Raw genomic sequence first — 20,543 nt, 5'->3', positions numbered from 1 at the left:
TGAAAACACTCCACATGAGCCCCTGTAAAGCTGGCCCCTAGATCCCGCCTGAGAAACTCCAGGGGTTCACCAGATGCTGGAACAAACACCTCCAGATGGATTGGAAAAGCTGGGCAGTGCCAGCACGAGATCACCCCTCAGGCCATGGCCGAGAGGGGAGCAGGGGGTCTGCAGGACATCCAAGCAGCACAAAACCTGTAATAATTTCCTCCAGTAGTGAGGCCATCCCTTTCCTTGCCAACTACCAAGCTGGTGCTGGCCATAAGGTCACTGTTTGGTGACCTTATCCATTGCTGGGTGACCACCATCGCTTGATCATGCGACGCATGATCCCAGCAGACGAGAAAAGCCGTAATTCCAAGACGGGCATCTCCAGGAGCAGACAGCCTGGGGCTTGACCCATCACAGATGCTCCTCTCTCCCCACCCGAAATGCAGATCAGGGAGGTTAGCTTGCTTTGGCCTCCAGGATGCCCAGGGCTGGAGATCCCACAAGGCAGGATGTCCATCAAAGGCTGGGGCTTGTCCAACCACAAGAGCACCACCTCCCTAGAGCCAGCCGAGATGCCCTCAAGCACCCCAGACACTCTGGGGGGCTGGCATATAGGACATAGGGACCATAAGAGACATGAGCTCTCCTGGAAGAGGAGCTGAGGGCCAGCTGGGTACCCCAGATCATCTCTGATGGCCTCAGCAGTTGGATGCAACCCCAGATCTCTGCCAATTGTTTGGACACCCCCTCCCTGCCACCGCAGGGACACGCGGACAAAGCAGATCTGGGAACCTGTTGACACATGTCCACCACTGGCTGGGCTACAGAGAACGTTCAGGGACAGGCTCAATCCCAAAATCAAATCACAACCTCATGACCCATGGCCAGGAACAGACTTATGAAGAGGCCAGAGCTGCCCCAGTCCTGTCTCAAGGGCTGAAATGGGAGGAAACTGGGAAGCTGTGGGGCAAGGGAGAAGACCAACAGGACCAGAAGGCCTACAAGCATCCTTGCAGAGGGATCCACCAGCCCAGATCCCAAGACGGCCCTACCGGCCCACCCTGCACCCATCTGTGGGGCACGGGCTTGGCAGTGCCAAGCAGGATCCGCCCCACACCCTGGATTTGGCGGGTCTCTCCTTACCGCGTCTGCTGGCAACGCATGCCAGGTGACCTCCCACCCCCATCTGAAGGATGCTGGGGGAAGGTACTGGGTGGGAAGGAGGTAAGACCACCAAGAAATGTACCAGCACCAAAAGCCCATGTCAAGACCCAGCCAGACATGGCTGTGAGCTGGAGGAGGCGATGAGACAGAGCCGTCATTAAATAACCATCCTGTAATTACTGTGCAGAGCGCCAAGGAGCGCACACATCCCACCCCCCCGTTCCCAGCGCTACAGGGACCATACGAAAAGGGGGGACAGGGTGGGACCCAGGATCTCCGGGAGTCCAAGCGACAACACAAGGGCAACGGCGCAGGTGAGGACAGAGTTTTGTCTCACCCCTGAGAACAAAGGTCCGCATGCCACCCCCCACACACAGCCACCAGCCATGGGGGGACAAATCCAGGCTCCAGCAGCAGCGCGGGGGCAGCTCCGGGAAGCAAGAGGAGGAAGAGGATGCAGGGGGCTGGTCATGACTTGCTTGCCCGTACCCCATCCAGGTTCCTGCCTGGAAAGTCCCAGGAGCGGTTGGAGAACTTACAGCACTGGGCATCACTTGCTGAGGCTCCCAAAGTGGACGGCAGCAGCACGTCCCCCCCCTTTCTTCTGCTCCCTACCAGTCCTGCCAGCACCCTGGGGCGGAAAAAAAGGGGGTGATTAACCACGTCATTAGCAGCAGCATGAGATATGGACGGGACACGTGAACCCAAAGAGGTTTCGGGGGAAAGGGAGGTGCCTGCTCCTCACTCTTCCCTGTGATCCTTCTTGCTACCCATACCATCATCGTATCTCCCCCCGCCAAAAAGACACGCAAGTCTGTCCCCTACTGCAGGCAACAGTGTGCCCCGACTCCCTGGGAGCCCCCAGCCCCGGCTGAGCCATGCTCACTGGGATGACTGGGGAGGGAGACCTTGGGATGACTTGAGGGGGTCTCAGCCCTCCTCCTTGCACAGGGCAAAGAGGAGGGCTCCTGTCTGCCCACCAGCGCTGTGCCACGAGCCACGGCACGCCACAAGCCACGAGCCACGGCATGCCACGAGCCACGGCACGAGCGACGGCACACCACGAGCCATGGCACAAGCCACGGCACACCATGAGCCACAGCACGCCACGAGCCACGGCACGCCCGCCAGGAGCTTGCAGCTACCCCAGCCCATGGGCTCGGGGAGCGTCCTGCTGGGATCACCCCCACGGAGGAAGGAGGAGAGCACGGCGTGGGTCCAGGTTCAGCGAAGGGCTGCGGCTCAGAAGCGCCGCAGCGTTTTGGGGGTCCGCGCCATTCTTTGGGCACGTGTAACGGGTCCCCCAGCCTGGAGCCCATCTGCTGTTGGTGGCGGCATCCTTATGGCCGCCACAGGCTGCCAACGCCGTGGCTGCGCTTGCCGCGCCGGGGCTCAGCCGTCGCGGTGCACGCGCTGGTGCTGCAGCAGGTTGGAGGGGTGAGCGAAGCCCTTGTCGCAGACGCTGCACTTGTAGGGCGTCTCGCCCGTGTGCACCTTCTCGTGCACCGCTAGGTAGGCCAGGTCCTTGAAGAACTTGTGGCAGAAGCTGCACTTGTAGGGCCGCTCCTGGCTGTGCACGCGGTGGTGCTGCAGGAGCAAGGAGGGCCGGGCAAAGGCCTTCCCGCACACCTCGCACTTGTAAGGGCGCTCCCCCGTGTGCGCCCGCTCGTGGATCACCAGGTAGGACGACTGCTTGAAGGCCTTCCCGCAGGTCTTGCAGACAAAGGGGCGCTCACCGGTGTGCACCCGCTCGTGGGAGGAGAGGGCGTTGGACTGCTTGAAGCCCTTGCCGCAGAGTGGGCAGACGAAGGGACGATCGCCCGTGTGCACCCGCTCGTGCACCTTGAGGCTGTGCCCGTAGGTGAACTTCTTACCGCAGACCCCACAGACGTGGGGCTTGTCATCGCAGTGCTGGCGCTGGTGGAGGAGCAGGGCGTTGGAGGTGGGGAAGTCCTTCCCGCAGTCGGCGCACTTGAAGGGCTTCTCGGCGCAGTGGGTGAGCGCGTGGCGCTGCAGCTCGTAGGGGGTCTTGAAGCTCTTGGCGCAGCGGGGGCAGCGGAAGGGACGCTCGCCGCTGTGGATGCGCCGGTGCTCCTGGAGGTTGGAGGAACGCTTGAAGCGCTTGCCGCAGAGCTCGCAGCGGAAGGGCCGTTCCTCCGTGTGAACCAGCCGGTGGCTTTTGAAGTCCGAGTGGCGCTTGAAGGAGGCCTGGCAGAGGTCGCAGCGGAAGGGCCGCTCCTCGTTGTGTACCACCTCGTGGCTGAAGAGCTCCCAGGCCCGCTTGAAGGCCTTCTCGCAGACGCCACACTGGAAGGGCTTCTCGTCCACGATCACCTCACGGATCTCCAGCTCGCCGACGCTGCTCGCTCCCCGCTTCGAGTGGGCTGGCAGCCCCGTCGCCGCCTCCTCCAGCTCGCCCACCGCGCTCCCCAGCACCAGCTTGGCAGTGGAGTAGATGCCACGCTCGTCGATCAGCTGCACAAAGTCCGGCTTGGGACGGACATCGCCGGGAAGGGGCAGCTCGGGGGAACAGGGCCGAGACCCTCTCTCCTCCTCCTCTTCCTCACTGCTCCGTGGCACCTCCTCCAGCCCATTCTCCATCACCCTCTGTCTGAAGTCGCCTGTACGGCCCCAGATCAACCGCAGCCTCTTCCCCCGGGAAGGTCCCGGCTCTTCGGTGCTCTCCCCCCGTCCTGGGGATGCGGGGACGCGGCTTGCCTCAGGCTTTAGGCACAACCGGTGCTTCCGCCGGCATGGCCGCAGCTCCCCCGGCGCCTGGTGGCACAGGGAAGCCCCCTCGTCCTCATCAGTCTTCTGGCAGGGCCTGCCTGCACCCCGAGGGGTGAGGGAGCCCTGCCCACGGCAGCACCGTCCCAAGCGGCGTGGAGAAGCTTGTCCGAGCTGCACCGGGGAGCCTTCCCCCAGCTCTTCCCTCGGCTGTGTCCCGGCTGCATCTTTCTCCTGAGCCTCCTCCTGCTCTTCTTCACCTTCAGGACCATCTCTTTCGGAAAGCAGGGAGAGCCTCTGGGAAAAGGGACACTCACAGGCTGGAGGACTTGGCTGCCCGTCCATGGCAGCCCCTGCAAAAATGAGAAAAAGAAAGAGCGTGAGAGGAGCAACAGGCTGGAGCAAGACGGTGAGGGAGGAGGTGTGAAGATGAGGATGTGGTGGCAGCAGCGCAGAGGGAGGTCAGAGATTCAGTTATACAGGAATGGAGGGGGAGAAGGAGGCAGATGCAGACACTACAGAGAGTTTGCAAAACCTGGCATCACCAATCCCTTTCCCCTTCCAGGGACCGGGGTGACAGGCAGACCTAGCACCAGAGAAACGGCCCAGATCGGCGCTTAAAAGCCATTTTACCCATAAGCCTGTTACTAGCACCCAAAAGCAGGTGCTATTCATAGCAGGAAGGGATTCACTTCCTTGCAGGGCTGGCTCATAGTTACCTGGTCAGAGCAACAGCCGAGGGACCAGCCCCAACCATCAAAGGCCACACGGGCTGGCCGGCAGCTTCCAGTCTGGAAAGCTCCTCGGAGGGTGCTTGGTGTCCCCGGGTGCTTACGTGACCCCTTGTCTGCAACAGGGAGCTGTCGGCCGTGTCTCGGGCACAGGCAAACAGGGATTCAGCCCCCAGCTCCTGGGGATTCAACAGCACAACTCGGCTGTGGAGCGTATTGGGGTGGTTTTTCAGATCCCTTTCTCAGCAAATGCTCCTCTCTTAGGCCGGTGTTTTTCCAAGCTCCATCCACCGCTGGTTGGTTTAAACCAGGGGTTTTGGAGGGGTCTGCTCTCGGGGAAGGGATTAAAGTGTACAGGCAGCACTCGCAGACCTTGCGAGCCAAAGGAACAGAAAGAGGCAAAGCAAGAAAAGCACAAGGGCAGCAAGGCAACATATTTGGGGGAAAAAACAGAAAACGTCTGCCAGAGCGGAGCTTCTACGTGGCAAAGCAGAGAAGATCTGGGGGGTTCAGCCCAAGACAGGCAACCACGAGGGTCCCAAAAAACCTTACGTGTTCCTAAAACACAGCAGAAGAGGTATTCCCCGAGCAGGCAGCGCCACGGCGAAGCCAAACCCCTGTGAAAACAGCTTTGGCGAAGACGGGGCGATGGCGAGTTGCCATTTCAGTCATGGAACTGATCAGGACGACCGGTCCTACCCGCGGAGCAAGAGCTGGGTGCATCACGCGTAGCCGTGAAGGAATTGCTGCCGCAGGCTCTAAATAAAAGTGAGAAAATATGTCAGGAAGGGAAAAAGAATAATTTCAGTGGAAGGACGGGGCTGGTGTGGGAGCGAAGTGGCAGCGGGCAGCAACAGAGGAATTTGCAGCAGCGCAAAAGGCTCCAACTGCAACTGTGTAGGAGCTGCTGGGCCAAAAATACATGATTTTTTTCACCCCCCGCCACAGCATCAGTGACGCCCCCAGCCCATCCAGCATCCCCAGCACCTGTGGGATGGCCAGGAGTCCCCACGCAGCCCAGGTCATCACCCCTTTTCCACCCCAGAACAGCCCAGATACTCCCAGCATGGCCCAGTCCTACCCCAGTATCAACAAGGATCCTCCCTGCGCAGCCTGATATCCCCTCCCACCCCAAGAACACCACAAGCCCTCCCAGCATGTCCCAGTCTCCCCTGGTATCACCCAGACACTCCCATCACATTCCCCTCCCAAAACCCATTACAACCAGGACCTTCCAGTATGCCGCAGTCCCCCCAGTATCAAACAGACCCTCTCATCTGTTCCCTCCCCTCTGTTACAACCAGACCCTCCCAGTACACCCCAACCCCTCCCAATATTAACCAGACCCCTCAATTCATCCCTTCCCTCACCCCCACTACAACCAGACACCCCCAGTGTGCCCCAGTATGCCCCAGTTGCCCCGAGTATCAACCAGACGGTCTCATCTCATTGGCCTCCTGCCCACCATTACAAGCACACCCTCCCAGCATGTCCCAGTCCCTCCCAGTATCAGAGCCTCTCATCCCACTGACCTCCCCTTTCCCCATTCCAACCAGAACACTCCAGTATGCCTCAGTCCCCAACAGGATCAACCAGACCCCCTCATCTCACTGCCCTTCCCCACCCCATTCCAACGAGACCACCCCAGCATGCCCCAGTCCCCCCCATCTCATCCCTTCCATCCCCCCATTACAACCTCCCCATCCCAATATGCCCCAGTTCCCTCCCAGTATGCACACGGGCGCTCCCATCTCATCTCGTCCCCCACCCCATTGTAACCAGTCCCTGTCCCAGCACTCCCCAGTCCCCCCCAGTATCAACCAGCCCCTCCCCGCTGTCACCGCGGATCCCAAGCCGTTCCCTAACACCTCCCCTCCCGGAACCACCGTTCCCTGACCCCGGCCCAGCATCCCGGTGGATCCTCCCAGCTCGCCCCCTCCCCGCGGGGGAGGGGCTGGCGCGGCCCGTTCCCCCCTTCCGCCGGTTCTGCCGACCCCGTCCCCCCGCGCTCACCAGGCGGCGGCGCCCCCCGGCGGCGCCCCCCACCGCCGGCAGCGCCCCGCAGCGCCCCCCACCGCCACCGCCGCCGCCGCCGCCCCTCAGCCCCGGCCGGTGCCGGAGCCCAGCACCTCCCCCGGAGCCGCTTCCGGCCGCGCTCGCGCTGCGCGGCGACGTCACTTCCGGGGCGGGGCAGGGGGAGCGCGGGGGAACAGAAATGGGGCGGGAAGGGAACGGCCGGAGCGCCCGTGGGCGCGGGGACATGCAGGTGGGCGCGGGGCATCCAGCCCCAGCGTTCGTGCTCTGGGTCCCCCCGCTGACCCAAAGGGCCCTTTGGGCTTCCCCGGGGGGACGCCCCGAGACGCTCCCGCCGCCCCGCGCCGTTCGGTACCGGGGGCTCGGGGTCCCCCCGGAGCGCGGACACCCCCTCAGCCCTGCGGGGGTACCGGGGGAGCCCAGAGACCTGCCCAGGGAGCCAGGGGTGGCGCAGTGCTTTGACCTCAGCTCGCCAAGAGGCAAAGCACAAACTGCACTGGGCAGGGAAAGAAAAGACATGCAGGAGCTGGGTGAAAAGACACCGCATCTCAAAAAATAAAAATAGAAAAAACCCCAAACCTAGGTGGCAAATAACCACAGTCAGAGGAGGTGAAGGAGGTCCTTGGAAGCGCAATCAACCCAGATGAGCAATGCCTCCTCGGGATCCCCAGGACTTGGTTTGGGGAAACTGGGGGAGCTTGAGGCATGGTGACCTGGTGGCATGGACCTCCTTGAGGTCCCTCCCAACAGAGGCCCATCGTGCCAACCAGCCTGCAGGGCTGCACCTTTCAGGCACATAAAAGCTGCCACATTCTCTCGATGTTCAGCAGGGAAGGACAGGAATCGCCTCCCCACGGGGCCTGCTGCTCCCCATAACCCCCTCAGGACACGCTGCTGCTCCCCATAACCCCCTCAGGACACGCTGCTGCTTCCCATAATCCCCTCAGGACACGCTGCTGCTCCCCATAATCCCTTCCGAACACGCTGCTGCTCCCCATAACCCCCGCAGGACACGCTGCTGCTCCCCATAATCCCTTCAGGACACACTGCTGCTCCCCATAACCCCCGCAGGACACGCTGCTGCTCCCCATAACCCCCGCAGGACACGCTGCTGCTCCCCACCCTCCACCAGCACTGCAGACGCCTCCAGAGGAGACCCAAAGCTTGACCGATCCCAAGACAAACCCGTTGGCTATCTGGATCTTTGATTAACCATTCAGTGCCTGTCCTGTGTGTTTAACCAGCTCATCCCATCCAGGCGAGATCTGAAAAAAAACTGGTGCAAAATGGATATTGATATTTTTGCTGCTTTATTTATTTATTTCTAATTTTCCATCCAACTGGGGACGATGTCCCATGGGATCTGCAGCAGCGGAGGAATTGCCCAGGCTCCTGGAAAGCGTGATGTGTTTGATTTCTGTCCCACTTCAGCACAAATGGGTTTTCTTCAATGAGGCTTCACTCCTCTAGTACTACTTTAATTAATTCTGAAGTGATAACTTTAATTAATTAACTAATTCATTCTAAATTGCTGTGGATTCTGGTTTGAGTAAGTTTCAGGTTTCTTTCTAAAACCTTAGCGCTGAAGAAATTAATTTATTCTATTCACACCTCATCACTGTGTTAGGATAGCATGCGTTCCTTCATTCTTAGCTTTTAAATATTATCTAATTGCTATTAATTCTGACATGACAAGTTTGATTTGGAATTGTTCCATGTTAATATTTTTAATACTTGGCAATCTTTATAATTACAAGCTTTTCCTTGAAGTTTAACTTAAATGCCCTGGCTGCAGTTTAAAATACTTTCTTTGCTTTTTTTTTTTCCTTTTCTTTTTATTTTCTTTTTTCCCCAGTAGCATGGATGGGTTTTTTTAATGAGAAAACTTAAAAATTTCTAAAACTGAATATATTCATTTCTGGTTTTCTCTGTATCTTAACTAACCAAACACTGCTTATAAAGTTTTAAAACCTTTTAATATGATGAAATATGTATTTCTAAAATACAGATGATGCCATTTTTTAGCTAACAGTTCATCCACGCCAAGGTGTTTACAAACATATTTGTTATCTAATTATTTTTAATTATTTTTAATAATTAATTACTTTTAATAATTAATTTAATAATTACTTAGGCTAGTATACCTACTTTTTAGAGGTAGACAAGCGTACAGTTATTTATTAACTGTGATTATGAAAGACCAGATAGATTTCTTTTAGGTCTGTTCTGAAGAATGTAGATACCCGCACGGATTGCAAAGGGAAAAAAAAATGGTAATATTCCGAGATTTTCCTTGTAGTTTTTAGTTTTGCTTAACTTGTTTCTTAACTCAAAGCAAGGAAGGTGGTGGGTAGTCCCAAGGGTTAATTCAATTTCCCTGCTTCCACTGCTAACCTCCTATGGGAGTGGGTTCACATTCCTCTTTGAAGTGTTTAAATATTTCTTAATCCTATTTTCTCTCCTGTTTGCTTGAAAAACAAAGCAGGATGAAAGGGAAATTGCTGCTTTAGTTGGCTGTCTTAAAAACCAACTGTCCTATGCCCCAAAGCCAATATTTACTTCTCAAACACTCTGCAAACACCAACCAGGTTCTTACTGAACTTCCTTTTTGTCAGGACGCATCACTCCTGAGATTGGAGGAGATGATCCTTGAATAGGAACCAGTTTCCTTGGGCCCCTCTTGCCTCCAGGGCTTTATTCTGTGTTACTCTGCCAAGCAGATCCCTGAAGAGGCCGAAGTCTGCTTTCCTGAAGTCCAGGGTAGTGAACTTGCTGTGATCCCTCCTTGATGCCTTAAGGATCTTGAACTTCACCATTTCATGGTCACTGCAGCGAAGGCTGACCTTGAGCTTCCCCCCTCACCCCAGCCCCTCCTTGTTGGTGAGAACAAGGTCCAGCATAGCACCTCTCCTCGTTGACTCCTCTATCACTTTGAAAATGAAGTTCTCATCAACACATTCCAGGAACCTCCTGGATTGCTTATGCCCTTCAGTGTTGTCCTTCCAACAGATGTCAGGGTGACTGAAGTTCCCTATGAGGACCAGGGCTTGTGGACGTGGCCCTGCTCCTCTCTGTCTATAGAGGGCCTCATCCACTGGGTCTACCTGGTCGGGTGGCCTGGAGCAGACCCTCACTGTAGTGTCTCCTGTCTCTACCTTCCCTTTACTCCTGACCATAAGCTCTCGGCTGGCTCCTCATCCATCCCCAGGCAGAGCTCCATGCACTACAGCTGGTCATTGACACAGAGGGCAATCTGCCCTGCTCGTCTCCCCTGCCTGAATTTTAGAGGATTTGGCCTACATTCAGTTCCTGGAAAAACATTGAGCACAAAGGCAATACTTCTATTTGTAGCCACCTAGAAGATAAGATGCAAAGTCTTATCAATGAACACGGGTTTGTTGGGATTAACTATCAAGTGAGTAATCAACTGTACAAATACAAACCAGGAATTACTGGCTGGACTCACGGCAAGCGGGAAGAACCCAAGGATCAGTATCAAAGCACAACTGGCTGTAGCTCAGCAAGCCTTGGGTATTGCGAAAAAAGCAAACCTCACCTGAGACTTCTGGAACAGGGGGTCCTCTCGCATACGAGATGTCTGTGTGACTGTCATCTTTTCCCAGGAGTCCTGAGGTCTCTGCTGCACAGCAGTGGCTGGGAGTGTGCAGCAGCTTTCAAGAAGGGTGTTGGCCAACTGTTGGCTTCCTGGAGACTAGCCAAAAGGGAGGCAGTAAGTTATCTAAGCACGGAAAACAGGACAGAGATGGAGAGATTGAAAATGTCCTCAGTGGGCAAAACTGAAAACTAAGCAAACAGATGAGAGCAGTCTTCAAATGCTAAAGTACAGAGCTCATCTGTATTCTCTCCTGTGAGGAAAGGCTGAGAGAGTTGGGGTTGTTCAGCCTGGAGAAGGGAAGGGTCTGGGGAAACCTTATTGCGGACTTTCAATACTTAAAGGGAGCTTATAAGAAAGATGGGGACAAACCTGTTAGTAGGGCCTGTTGCGATAGGACAAGGGGTAACAGTTTTAAACTAAAAGAGGAGAGATTCAGACTAGATATAAGGAAGAACGTTTTTACGGTGAGAATGGTGAGACGCTGGAACAGGTTGCCGAGACAGGTGGTAGATGTGCCATCCCTGGAAACAGAATCACAGAGTCATCTCGGTTGGAAAAGACCTTGAAGATCATCCAGTCCAACCATGAACCTCACGCTGACCGTTCTCAACTCCACCAGATCCATCAGCACTGGGTCAACCCAAAACATTCCAGGCCAGGCTGGATGGGGCTCTGAGCAACCTGACCTAGTTGAAGATGTCCCTGCTTATGGCAGTGGGGTTGGACTAGATGACCTTTAAAGGTCCCTTCCAACCCAAACTATTCTGTGATTCATCTGCTCTCAGTTGGATGCAATGCTCTCTTCCACCATACACAGCTTTGATACTGAATTTAATATGGACCTGACTTTAATGTGGACTGATGCGTGTCTTTGAGAAGGCCATGGTCCTCCACAGGCTGAGATTTGTATTTATTCAGGCCTGATTTTCTGGCCCATCACTTTCAGTTTTCATCTGCTGGACCAGCTGTTGCAAAGAAAAGACTTGCTACTCCTACCCTCATTCATCTTCCCTGTGAGTTGTCACCCACTCCTACTCTCCATTTCTGCCAGGGGTGTTCTCTCCTTGTCTGTCATCTCCAGAGGGTATCTCCACACTCTTCCTTGGCATGGGGAAGACAAAGGAGGTGTTGCAAGTAGTCCCTGGTTTGTACAGTCTAAGAAGAGGAGTTCCTCAGAGCTGCGCAAACTCTTTTCTGTCCAACACACACTCCCTTGGATGAAAGATATTCCTGTGTGTTAATTTTTTGGTCGTTCAGCGGTAAAGTATATTTTCTGTGTGTTCAGCTGAGCTGTTTTGCACCTGCCTCTGAGGTTCCTAGAGACGATGCTGAGCTATGGTCCTGTGGGCCCACCTTGCCCAGATGGCTAGTGCAAATGCAAAGAGGGGGTTGAGGGTTTTGCTGAGTAGTGGAGGGCACGGTGCAATTCTCCTAGCATCACATCTCCTTCCCTTTAGGATATCCACCTCATCAGCCCGCCCTGGGGCATCTTCCCCCTTAGCCATCTCCAGTATGGGTGTCTGAATCTGACACCCAACTGCAACTGCCTTCTAGGAGTGCTTGATGGTCTCTGCTGAGCATACAAGGTGTCTAAATGCATTTTTCCAGATGGAGAAGTTGGCACAAGGTAGATCCCACCCCCAGCGGCAGCAGCATCATACCTCTGCTCAGCCGTGTGACTGTCTGGGTGATTCAGCCTCACAGGGGACCAGTGGGCTTGGCTGTCCCATCCAGGGACAGCATCCTGCGGCTTGCACATCTGACTTTGTCAAGACCAGGAGGAAGTCTCACACCAACTGAAAATTAACTGGATTGTGAACACACACAAACCTTGCAACCAAATTTCATGGAGACTTCCTGTCTCTTGGGACAAACATGGGAGAAAATCTGGAAAAAACTATCAGGTTTGGAAGACGCCGCTTTCAGCAGGGGAAAAGGTTTCTTACATCTTCTCGTGCTGTGTTAGCAGCATGGGGTCATACCCATCTTCCCAGCTAAGCCTGGGCACTGACCTATTCCTGCAGCTGCCTCAAGCCAGTCCTGGAAGGCAACTTGCAAAACCCTGTCTCCCCCCATCCCTGCAACTGATGCTCCAGAACTGACTGTCCTGAGAGGACTTATTTGCTCAGCAGGTTGCCGAAACAGCTCACTTTCACAATCCCGCGGCTTACGTGATGCGCATGGCACAAGAGTCACTTCCTGGCAGAGGCTTGGCTTCTCGTACTTGCTGGGCACCTGCCACGGGGAACGGAGGGAGGTTTTTGGGGTGGAGGGGAGGAGCCGCGACAAGGGAGACTTCTCAAATAGCCAGTCCCTTGGGTGCATGTCCTGCCTCCTCCCTGCCCTCCTCTCCCGTGGAGACGACGAGTGCACAGTATCTTTGCCACCAACATGAGGCTTGTCCTCCTGGCATGTCTCTGGGGTAAGTGAGGTGGGATTTTTTTTTGCTTTGCTTTTGGCTTGGCATCTCTTTGCCAATGGTTCTCCTCTTCCACTATTGCTTCTTCTACAGCCCATGGCACAAAGCAAATGGGACATTGGAAGGAACTGAGATGCAATTGGTGGTATTTGATCCATGTCTGATAGCTGAGTGTGGACACTCAGATCCCCTCAGATGTCACTAGACAGCCACAGGTGGACAGCTGGGTGCTGCCCCACCAATACCTAGACACCTTGAGAAGTGTGTCATCCAGGAACTGAATCCCATCCCTCATGAGCAAAGACAGCAGCACACAAGGTGGAGTTCCCTGCCCCTGTTTCTCTCCTGTGGGTTCCTAGTCTCTGTGGGTTCATAGAATCACAGAATGGTTTGGGTTGGAAGGGACCTTTGAGGTTGTCTAGTCCAAACCCCCTGCAACGAGCATCTTCAACTAGGTCAGGTTTCTCAGAGCCCCATCCAACCCGACCTTGAATGTTTCCAGGGGCGGGGCATCTACCACCCCCCTGGGCAGCCTGTTCCTGTGAGTCACCATCCTCGTTATAAAAAAATTCTTCCTTAAATCTTCCTTTTCCCATGCATCAGGGATAAGGCCAGACCTGGTGGCAATGGGCAGAGGCACTGAGTATGCTCGGTGGCTCTGGTACGTGGACAGGCACTTCAGGCTCCCAAGATGATATGTTACCTGAATGCAACTGGAATTTACAGAGAAAGGGGATAACCATTAGGCATCTCAACCCATAAACTTTAAAAGTAGCTAAAAAAAAAAAAAAAGACAGATGGAAAAAATACTTATCTGGGCAATAACACTAATGCTTGTCCTGGTGCCAGCAGTTCTGCCCCTGCCTGAAGCTGTTGGTTAGTGCTTGGGATCTTGCCCAACTGCTGTATTTAGGAGAAGAAATTCTTGTTTGTGTTCAGGTCTTCTTTGCTGTTGACCTTCTACAGTGGGCACAAAGTCCCCTTCTCCTGAGTTTTCAGGAAAAACAGATCCTGGCAAGTTTTCCTCAGGCTTTCCCTCTCAGCGTTTACCTCGACCTCTAGTCTAATATTAGAATAGAATAGAATAGAATAGAATAGAATAGAATAGAATAGAATAGAATAGAATAGAATAGAATAGAATAGAATAGAATAGAATAGAATAGAATAGAATAGAATAGAATAGAATAGAATAGAATAGAATAGAATAGAATAGAATAGAATAGAATAGAATCTGTCTGGACACTGACTTTCAGGTGACTGAATCTGGACAAGAGGAATCCTAACTTCTCTGTTATGGTATTTTCACATTGTCTGCCCAAACAATATTTTTTTTTTCCCCGGTAGACTTGGGCTTTTTAAGCTTTTGTCTCCTTAGCTGATCGCTTTATCAAGAAAGTCCCACGGACATGCACTAGGATAGGCAAAGCCCATTGACAGCTGGGTTTGGGAGACAGAACAATGATGGGCTCTAACAGAGCTCACGGAGTCTTGTCTCGTGCCTGGTGTTTTGCTGTCCTGAATCTCACGAGACTCAGACTAACATCCCGTATTTCTTCTATTTCAGCTTCCCTTGCAGGAGTCCTGCTGGCAGGTCAGTATTTGTAGTCAGCACGCACAGCTATCATAAAGTGTCATCCAGAATGATGCTGTGTCTGATCTGGATATTTAAATATGCTGCTTGGGGCCAAGAGACCTTGGTCTGAAACCTGCTTCTGTGGCCAGTGATCTTCTCTCTGTAAACCACATTCTCTTGATTAGCTGATGGAGAAGACCTGCCTCTTTACCTCCCGTATGCTCTGTGAGGTGCAGCTGGTACATGCTGGAGATCTCTGGGCGAAAGGAGCAGTATGATCCAAAACACTGACAAAACAGCTGCTCATTTAAGCAAAATTAAACCATAAATCAGGATATCCTCGATGCTGGGGTCTGATCTCCATGAGATGGAGCAATGCCTGGTGTCCCCTTGGCTCCATGAGCCAGTGTGGAGGTGCTCCAGGGTTTCAGACCCTGGCACTTTTCAGTCCCTGAATTTCTCCCTCTACACCCCAGATCCGTGCAAAGGAACCAGGGTATCTTAGAGATCTCATTCTTGATATTAGGGTGGCAAACAGTGTTGTGATCGGAGGTTTGGCAACTGGAGCCAGCTTTTGAGAGGGATTGTGTGTCCTGGTGGGTTCAACAACAAGAACAGGACTGAGTAGGTCCTTTCCACTCCCGAGTGCTGATTGTCTGTAGGCCCACAACAACACCCAGCAATCACTGCCAATAGCTGAGCAAACCCAACTTGGGGAATGGGTAGAAATATCTCAATTCTCTACACCCTTCTTCTAGTCCTTGTAGCAGCATTTGCTGGGAGACATTGGCCTTAACTACGGGGAAATTTACCCAGAACCTGAATGCTGGAGTAGGTTTGAGGGGGGCTATACCTCTCCTTTTACAGCTGAAAATGAACCCTGTGATTTGTATCTCAGAACAGACTTGTGGTCCCACAAACACCTGCAGCTTTTGGCTATTCCCAGCTCAAAACCCAGTTCCCAACCACCAAAGATTTGGGATGCTAGAATACCCTGGGCTTTTCTTCCCCCCGGTTTGTCAATAAAGACAGACACACTGGGCAGAAGAAGCCCTCTTTCTCATTCCACACCTTCACCATGGGGTGTCTTCTCTCTCCAGAAGATGTAAACACAGCCAAACTGGAGATCCGTCTGGTGGGTGGCCCCAACAGCTGCTCTGGGAGAGTCGAGGTGCTTCACGAGGACGTCTGGGGGACTGTCTGTGATGACCAGTGGGATCTACGGGAGGCAAGGGTTGTGTGCAGGCAGCTGGGCTGTGGGACAGCACTGTCAGCCCCTTGGGAGTCAAAATACGGGGAAGGGGATGGCAAAATTTGGCTGAGTGACGTGAACTGCAAAGGGACAGAAGCGACCCTCACTGAATGCGAGGCGAAGCCGTGGGGAGAGAACATCTGCAACCACGTGGAAGATGCCAGCGTGGAGTGCTCAGGTAACCTCTAAGTGTTTTCTACTTCATGCCACATTGTCCCTTCTGCCTCAGATAAGCCAGGGTGCAATTTCTGACCCATTCAGTTAGGAGGTCAGGCGTGCTGGATGACTTTGTTCAGCTCCACCTTCCTACCCTACTGGACCCAGAGAAGTTGCATCACAGCTCCTGGACCTGGAATAACCTGCAGAGCTGGGAGAGGACACAGATAGTCCCCTCCCTCCCCTGACAGCCTCCATGCTGATAATATTTTCCCTTCAACTTTTCTTCTTAAGCCAGAATTTAGGAAGGGAGCCTTTGACAGGTGTTTGGGATGAGCAGAGACAGTTTTGGTACATCGTGGGAGATTCTGCTTTCTCTAGGTGGTCAGTGGCACAGAGACGTGTCCCAGAACTTCTCCCTCATTTGTTTTTGGCAGGAACAGAAATACCTGAGCCAGGGCCAGTCCGGCTGGTGGGAGGCCCGAACCGATGTGCTGGGAGGGTTGAGGTGCTTCATAAAGAACTTTGGGGCACTGTGTGCCATGACGACTGGGATATAAATGATGCCCAAGTTGTGTGCAAGCAACTGGGCTGTGGGGATGCGGTGCTGGCCCCCATTGGAGGCAAGTTTGGACAAGGACTTGACACCATCTGGCTGGATGATGTGAACTGCACAGGGGTGGAAGCTGCTCTCTCTGAGTGCCCAGCGAGGCCATGGGGGGACCACAATTGTTACCACAAGGAAGATGCCAGTGCAATTTGTTCAGGTAATCCTTCCATTCTCCCGCTTTTGCCAGCCATGCGTTAGGGTGTCCTTACAGTCAATGTGGGCACAACCTTGGACAGGAGCAAGGGTTCCTACAGAGCACTCTCCTACTGAGTTGGTGCTAACCTAACAGTCCTGCTGGTGGCCTGGGGTCCTTATGCCACAGAAGAAGGCTTCAGTCGGGGAGGTTCTCTCTTCTTTGCTCACTGGGGTGCTCTGTGGCCATTTTTCTTCAGCTCAGGCTTGAGATTAAGCCTGCCATTGTGCTTCTCGCATGTTATATGTGGAGAAAGCTATGGAGGAGAAGGTGCTGTGTGCAGGGCAGGGTGGGGATGTCTGGGGAAGAGCGGGGACACACACCAATGCACATGGACCTGGGCATGCCCTCTCTGGATGTGTCTGCAGACTCGGGGATCACCATCTCCACTTCAGTCCGCCTGGTGGGTGGCCCCAGCCGCTGCTCTGGGAGAGTCGAGGTGCTTCACAAGGATGTCTGGGGGACTGTCTGTGATGACCAGTGGGATCTACGGGAGGCAAAGGTTGTGTGCAGGCAGCTGGGCTGTGGGCCAGCACTATCAGCCCCTCGGGAGTCAAAATACGGGGAAGGGAAGGGCCAGATCTGGCTGAGCGATGTGAACTGCACGGGGACAGAAGCGTCCCTCACCGAATGTGAGACGAAGGCGTGGGGAGACAACATCTGCAACCACGTGGAAGATGCCAGCGTGGAGTGCTCAGGTAAATCCCCCTCCATCACCCATCCTGCACATGCTGGGCAGTAGGATGGGCAGATCCCTCCACACACGTGCCCCCTGCCTGAACCAGGACTGGTCCTGAGCCCCAGTGCAGCTCTGTGGTGTCTGCTGGTGGGAACAAGAGAGGGACACGGGTGGTTAACTCATCCCATCCCTGGGTGCAGTGCTTGCCCAGTGACCCAGGGAGGACACGTGGATGTAGCTGACCCGGGGGCAGCATTAAATTCTCTCCTACCTGAGACTGCCTTGTCCCTTGTCCCGCCTCTGGGCTGCAGGGTGATTACCATCAGCAGGCTCCTTGAAGCAGACAGACAATAGAGCCTGCAGCCATCCATGAAGACCAGGAAAGCTTCCTCCTGCCCTTTTCCCACAGCCCCTCTCCCAGGCTTTTCTGTCTTCCTTCCCACCCCAGAGAAGCCCTTTCCATATCTCCGGTGTGCTCAGAGACACCTGAGCCTCTGCTGAGCAGACAAGCCTTCCACAGGTGGTGGGATGTGTAGGACTTAACATTTATTTTTTGGGCACTGGTGCAGAGGTGGACGTGCCTGAGGTGGGGCCAGTCCGGCTTGTGGATGGCCCAAACAAATGTGCTGGGAGAGTCGAGGTGCTCCACGAGAACCGGTGGGGCAGCATCTGTGATGACCACTGGGACATGAAGGACGCCGAGGTGGTGTGCAAGCAGGTGGGCTGCGGATCACCGCTGTCAGCGCCAGGAAGCGCCCACTATCGTCGAGGGTCGGACATCATCTGGCTGGATGATGTCGAATGCAAAGGGACAGAAGAGAGCATCTTTGACTGTCAGGCCAGGCCGTGGGGTGAACACAACTGCTATCATGGGGAGGATGCCAGTGTTACTTGTACAGGTAATCCATCACCGTGGCATCTGAAGTGGTGTGGGGACAGGGCCAGACTCTTCTAGCAGAGCCAGCAGGCTGGACTGCAGGGTACAGAAGGGGAATTACAGGGCAGGAAGGGTCCCCCCAGCTCAGGATAATGCTGGTGGAGGCAGGGAAGTGGATACAGGAGGGAGCTGTAAGGAATATAGAGCATCTGGTTAGGATGGATGTGATGGGACCAGGTGGTGGGAGAGGGTCAGCAGCAGAGCAGAGGCAAACACACCGCTGACAGTTTGACTATGGGATGGATTCCTCTGTGGAGATGCTGACAAGGAGGCTTTGTATAGGGTGAAGATCCTAAAGGGCAGAAAGAGGGAAAGTGGGGCGGGACAGGAGGTAATGACAAGCATCAGTGGGGGCAACAGCGTCTGGGGCGAGATGCATCTGTATCGGTGCATCATCAATACTCAGTAAATGTCTGAGTTGGACTCTCTGAAGCTCTTGGGAGCTGAGTTCCTCACTTCTCATGCCCTGTTGGACAGACCCTGCACGGCTGAAGGGAGGAACCCTGGGGGTCTTTGGCTGGTTTCATTATGGAGGAGCAGGGCTGTAGGGTCTTGGCTTTCACCTGGGTGCTGCACAGGGTCATGCCATCAAGACCACGTGCTGCAGTCCTCTGGATCAAGTCGTGCATTGTGCCACAGGGTCGGAGTCTGCACTTCACACAGTCCTGTCCTGGCTCCAACAGCCCTGTCCAAAGCTCAGGTGCTGGGTTCCTGACAGCCCCAAATATGTGGGTAAAACCCAACCTGCGGACCTTCTTCAGGAGCAGTCTTTGTCGCTTCTAACAGGCAATTCTGGTGTCAGACAGTTCCTGGGAGCAGATAGTGCTTTACCTTGCCCCTTTCTCTGCAGTTAACAAGAAACTGGAGGATCCAGAAGCACCGTGAGTGCCCGACTGGCCCCACTGGCCCATGCTCATCTTGCCACAGAAAGACATGCCAGCAAGATTCAGCTGAGGAGACAAAGGGCAGGGATATTGCAGAACCACCAGTGTGCCATAAGGGGATCCAGGGTTTGGCAAAACCATTCTCTCCCATCCTTTGAAAGATCTACAAACTTGGTTATAACTCCAGTGATGGAAAACTCACCTCAACGCATTATTCCCACTGAAAAGCAAATATCACAAAGTATCAATAAAGTGCCCCTAAAACTGAGCATCTGGCTGTCTCATAAATTGCTCATGGGCCTCTGCTGCCTGAACACACAGCAGGCAACTGTTGGTCCAACATGATGAATATTTATGTGAGTAATGAACATGATCGATATTTATACCAACCAGCATCTTAGATCCGCAGAGAAACATTTGCCTCCACTAACATTCAGGCCAGTAACAAGGGCAGCCATGAGAACCTTGGGAAGGGTATTAAACATTGCACAAGCTTGTCTCTGAAGGGTGATGGTGATGTCTCCTTTTGTTTGCAAAATTTTAGACTTGTTTCCTAATAATTTGTAATGACAACAGACAGTGCAGTAGAAGTATTAGCATTCAAAATAAAACAGTTAATTTTCTCAAAAATCTATAATGACTTTTTGTATTGAAATATTTACATAATTGCAGCTTCAACTTGTTCTCTGCAATTCAGCTAAACAAATTCTAGCAGGCAGCCCAAACATTCCCACTTTATGTCGTTATGAAGCATATATTTTTTAAAAATATCTATGCTCTCTACATATAGATTAATAGATATATAACTATAGATAAAGAGAGAGGCTGTGTGTACCCGTACACATAACAACTTTTCAATTATCTTTTCAGTTGGAATAGGGAATTAATCTTTGCAAATGTGAAGTTCTGAGTGCGTTTTCCAGCTCTAGTATTCACAATTGCATAAATCACCGCTATATTATTAGAACAGTCGCCTGCAAAGCATCTTTCAGCGTATGGTTAAAAGAATAGTGTGTGGTACCAAATGCAGAGTAGGAAAAAAAATGTTATTTTACCCTTCTGAAAGCTGTCCTTCTCCTTTTCTGAAAAACAAAGCAACAAACCAAGAAATAGAAGAGCATATTACATTTTTTAGAACATGGGTTCCCCTCCCTGCTGGCATCGCCCTGGCAGAGGTGGCCTGGAAAAGTGCCGAGTGAGGGTGGCTGAGCCCACCAGCCCCTGGCCAGGTCCAAGGCAGGGGGTTGTGCCTGGCCCCTGCACCCCACACCCACCCGCCTGTGAGTGCAGGGGGATGCTCATGGCTTTGCAAGGGGTCTTCAGGAGCCCGGCTTCTCGGGATCTCCCCTTAGAGGACAGTGGATCCCACCGCACAGGATGGGCTCAGCTGGGCTCAGCACCAGCGCAGCTCAGCTCAGCCACTGCTCCTTGCTGCAGCTGCTGGGCCTCGAGTGACCTTGCTCTAAAAAAAGCCCTCCCTTCCCCACGTCTGCTCTCTCAGCAGCGAGGTAGTCGCCTCCTGCACGCTCTGCATGCTCAGAAGTCGACCACACTATTGCTTGGCCAGACCACTCCTT

The 20,543-nt window shown here is 53.6% G+C and overlaps 2 protein-coding genes across 2 annotated transcripts; one reads left to right on the top strand and one right to left on the bottom strand.

Moving 5' to 3' along the window:
* Positions 1 to 1,312: 1,312 nt before the first annotated feature.
* LOC141937181 (uncharacterized) lies at positions 1,313 to 6,729 on the bottom strand. Its single transcript, XM_074854705.1, has 3 exons — positions 6,627 to 6,729; positions 5,166 to 5,371; positions 1,313 to 4,235 (listed from the first exon to the last, which is right to left on the bottom strand). The coding sequence occupies exon 3, from the start codon at positions 4,225 to 4,227 to the stop codon at positions 2,548 to 2,550; it is 1,680 nt and encodes a 559-aa protein (XP_074710806.1). The 5' UTR covers positions 4,228 to 4,235; positions 5,166 to 5,371; positions 6,627 to 6,729; the 3' UTR covers positions 1,313 to 2,547.
* A 5,832-nt stretch (positions 6,730 to 12,561) lies between these two features.
* On the top strand, positions 12,562 to 19,234 carry LOC141937191 (scavenger receptor cysteine-rich domain-containing group B protein-like). The gene is made up of 7 exons (XM_074854724.1): positions 12,562 to 12,685; positions 14,247 to 14,273; positions 15,356 to 15,685; positions 16,101 to 16,430; positions 16,835 to 17,164; positions 17,715 to 18,044; positions 18,933 to 19,234. The coding sequence occupies exons 1-7, from the start codon at positions 12,655 to 12,657 to the stop codon at positions 18,965 to 18,967; spliced, it is 1,413 nt and encodes a 470-aa protein (XP_074710825.1). The 5' UTR covers positions 12,562 to 12,654; the 3' UTR covers positions 18,968 to 19,234.
* The last annotated feature ends 1,309 nt before the right edge of the window (positions 19,235 to 20,543 follow it).

The sequence above is a fragment of the Strix uralensis genome, chromosome 38 (assembly GCF_047716275.1).
Source record: "Strix uralensis isolate ZFMK-TIS-50842 chromosome 38, bStrUra1, whole genome shotgun sequence".
Classification (NCBI taxonomy): Eukaryota; Metazoa; Chordata; class Aves; order Strigiformes; family Strigidae; genus Strix; species Strix uralensis.
This window is presented reverse-complemented; position numbering and strand designations above follow the sequence as displayed.

Bases quoted from the DNA above. Each gene is read 5' to 3' on its own strand.
- LOC141937191 (XM_074854724.1), top strand. From the start codon at position 12,655: ATGAGGCTTGTCCTCCTGGCATGTCTCTGGG. The intron at 14,274-15,355 runs GTCAGTATTTGT...TTCTCTCTCCAG, and splicing joins TGCAGGAGTCCTGCTGGCAG to AAGATGTAAACACAGCCAAA. The intron at 17,165-17,714 runs GTAAATCCCCCT...GCACTGGTGCAG, and splicing joins TGCCAGCGTGGAGTGCTCAG to AGGTGGACGTGCCTGAGGTG.
- LOC141937181 (XM_074854705.1), bottom strand. From the start codon at position 4,227: ATGGACGGGCAGCCAAGTCCTCCAGCCTGTGAGTGTCCCTTTTCCCAG.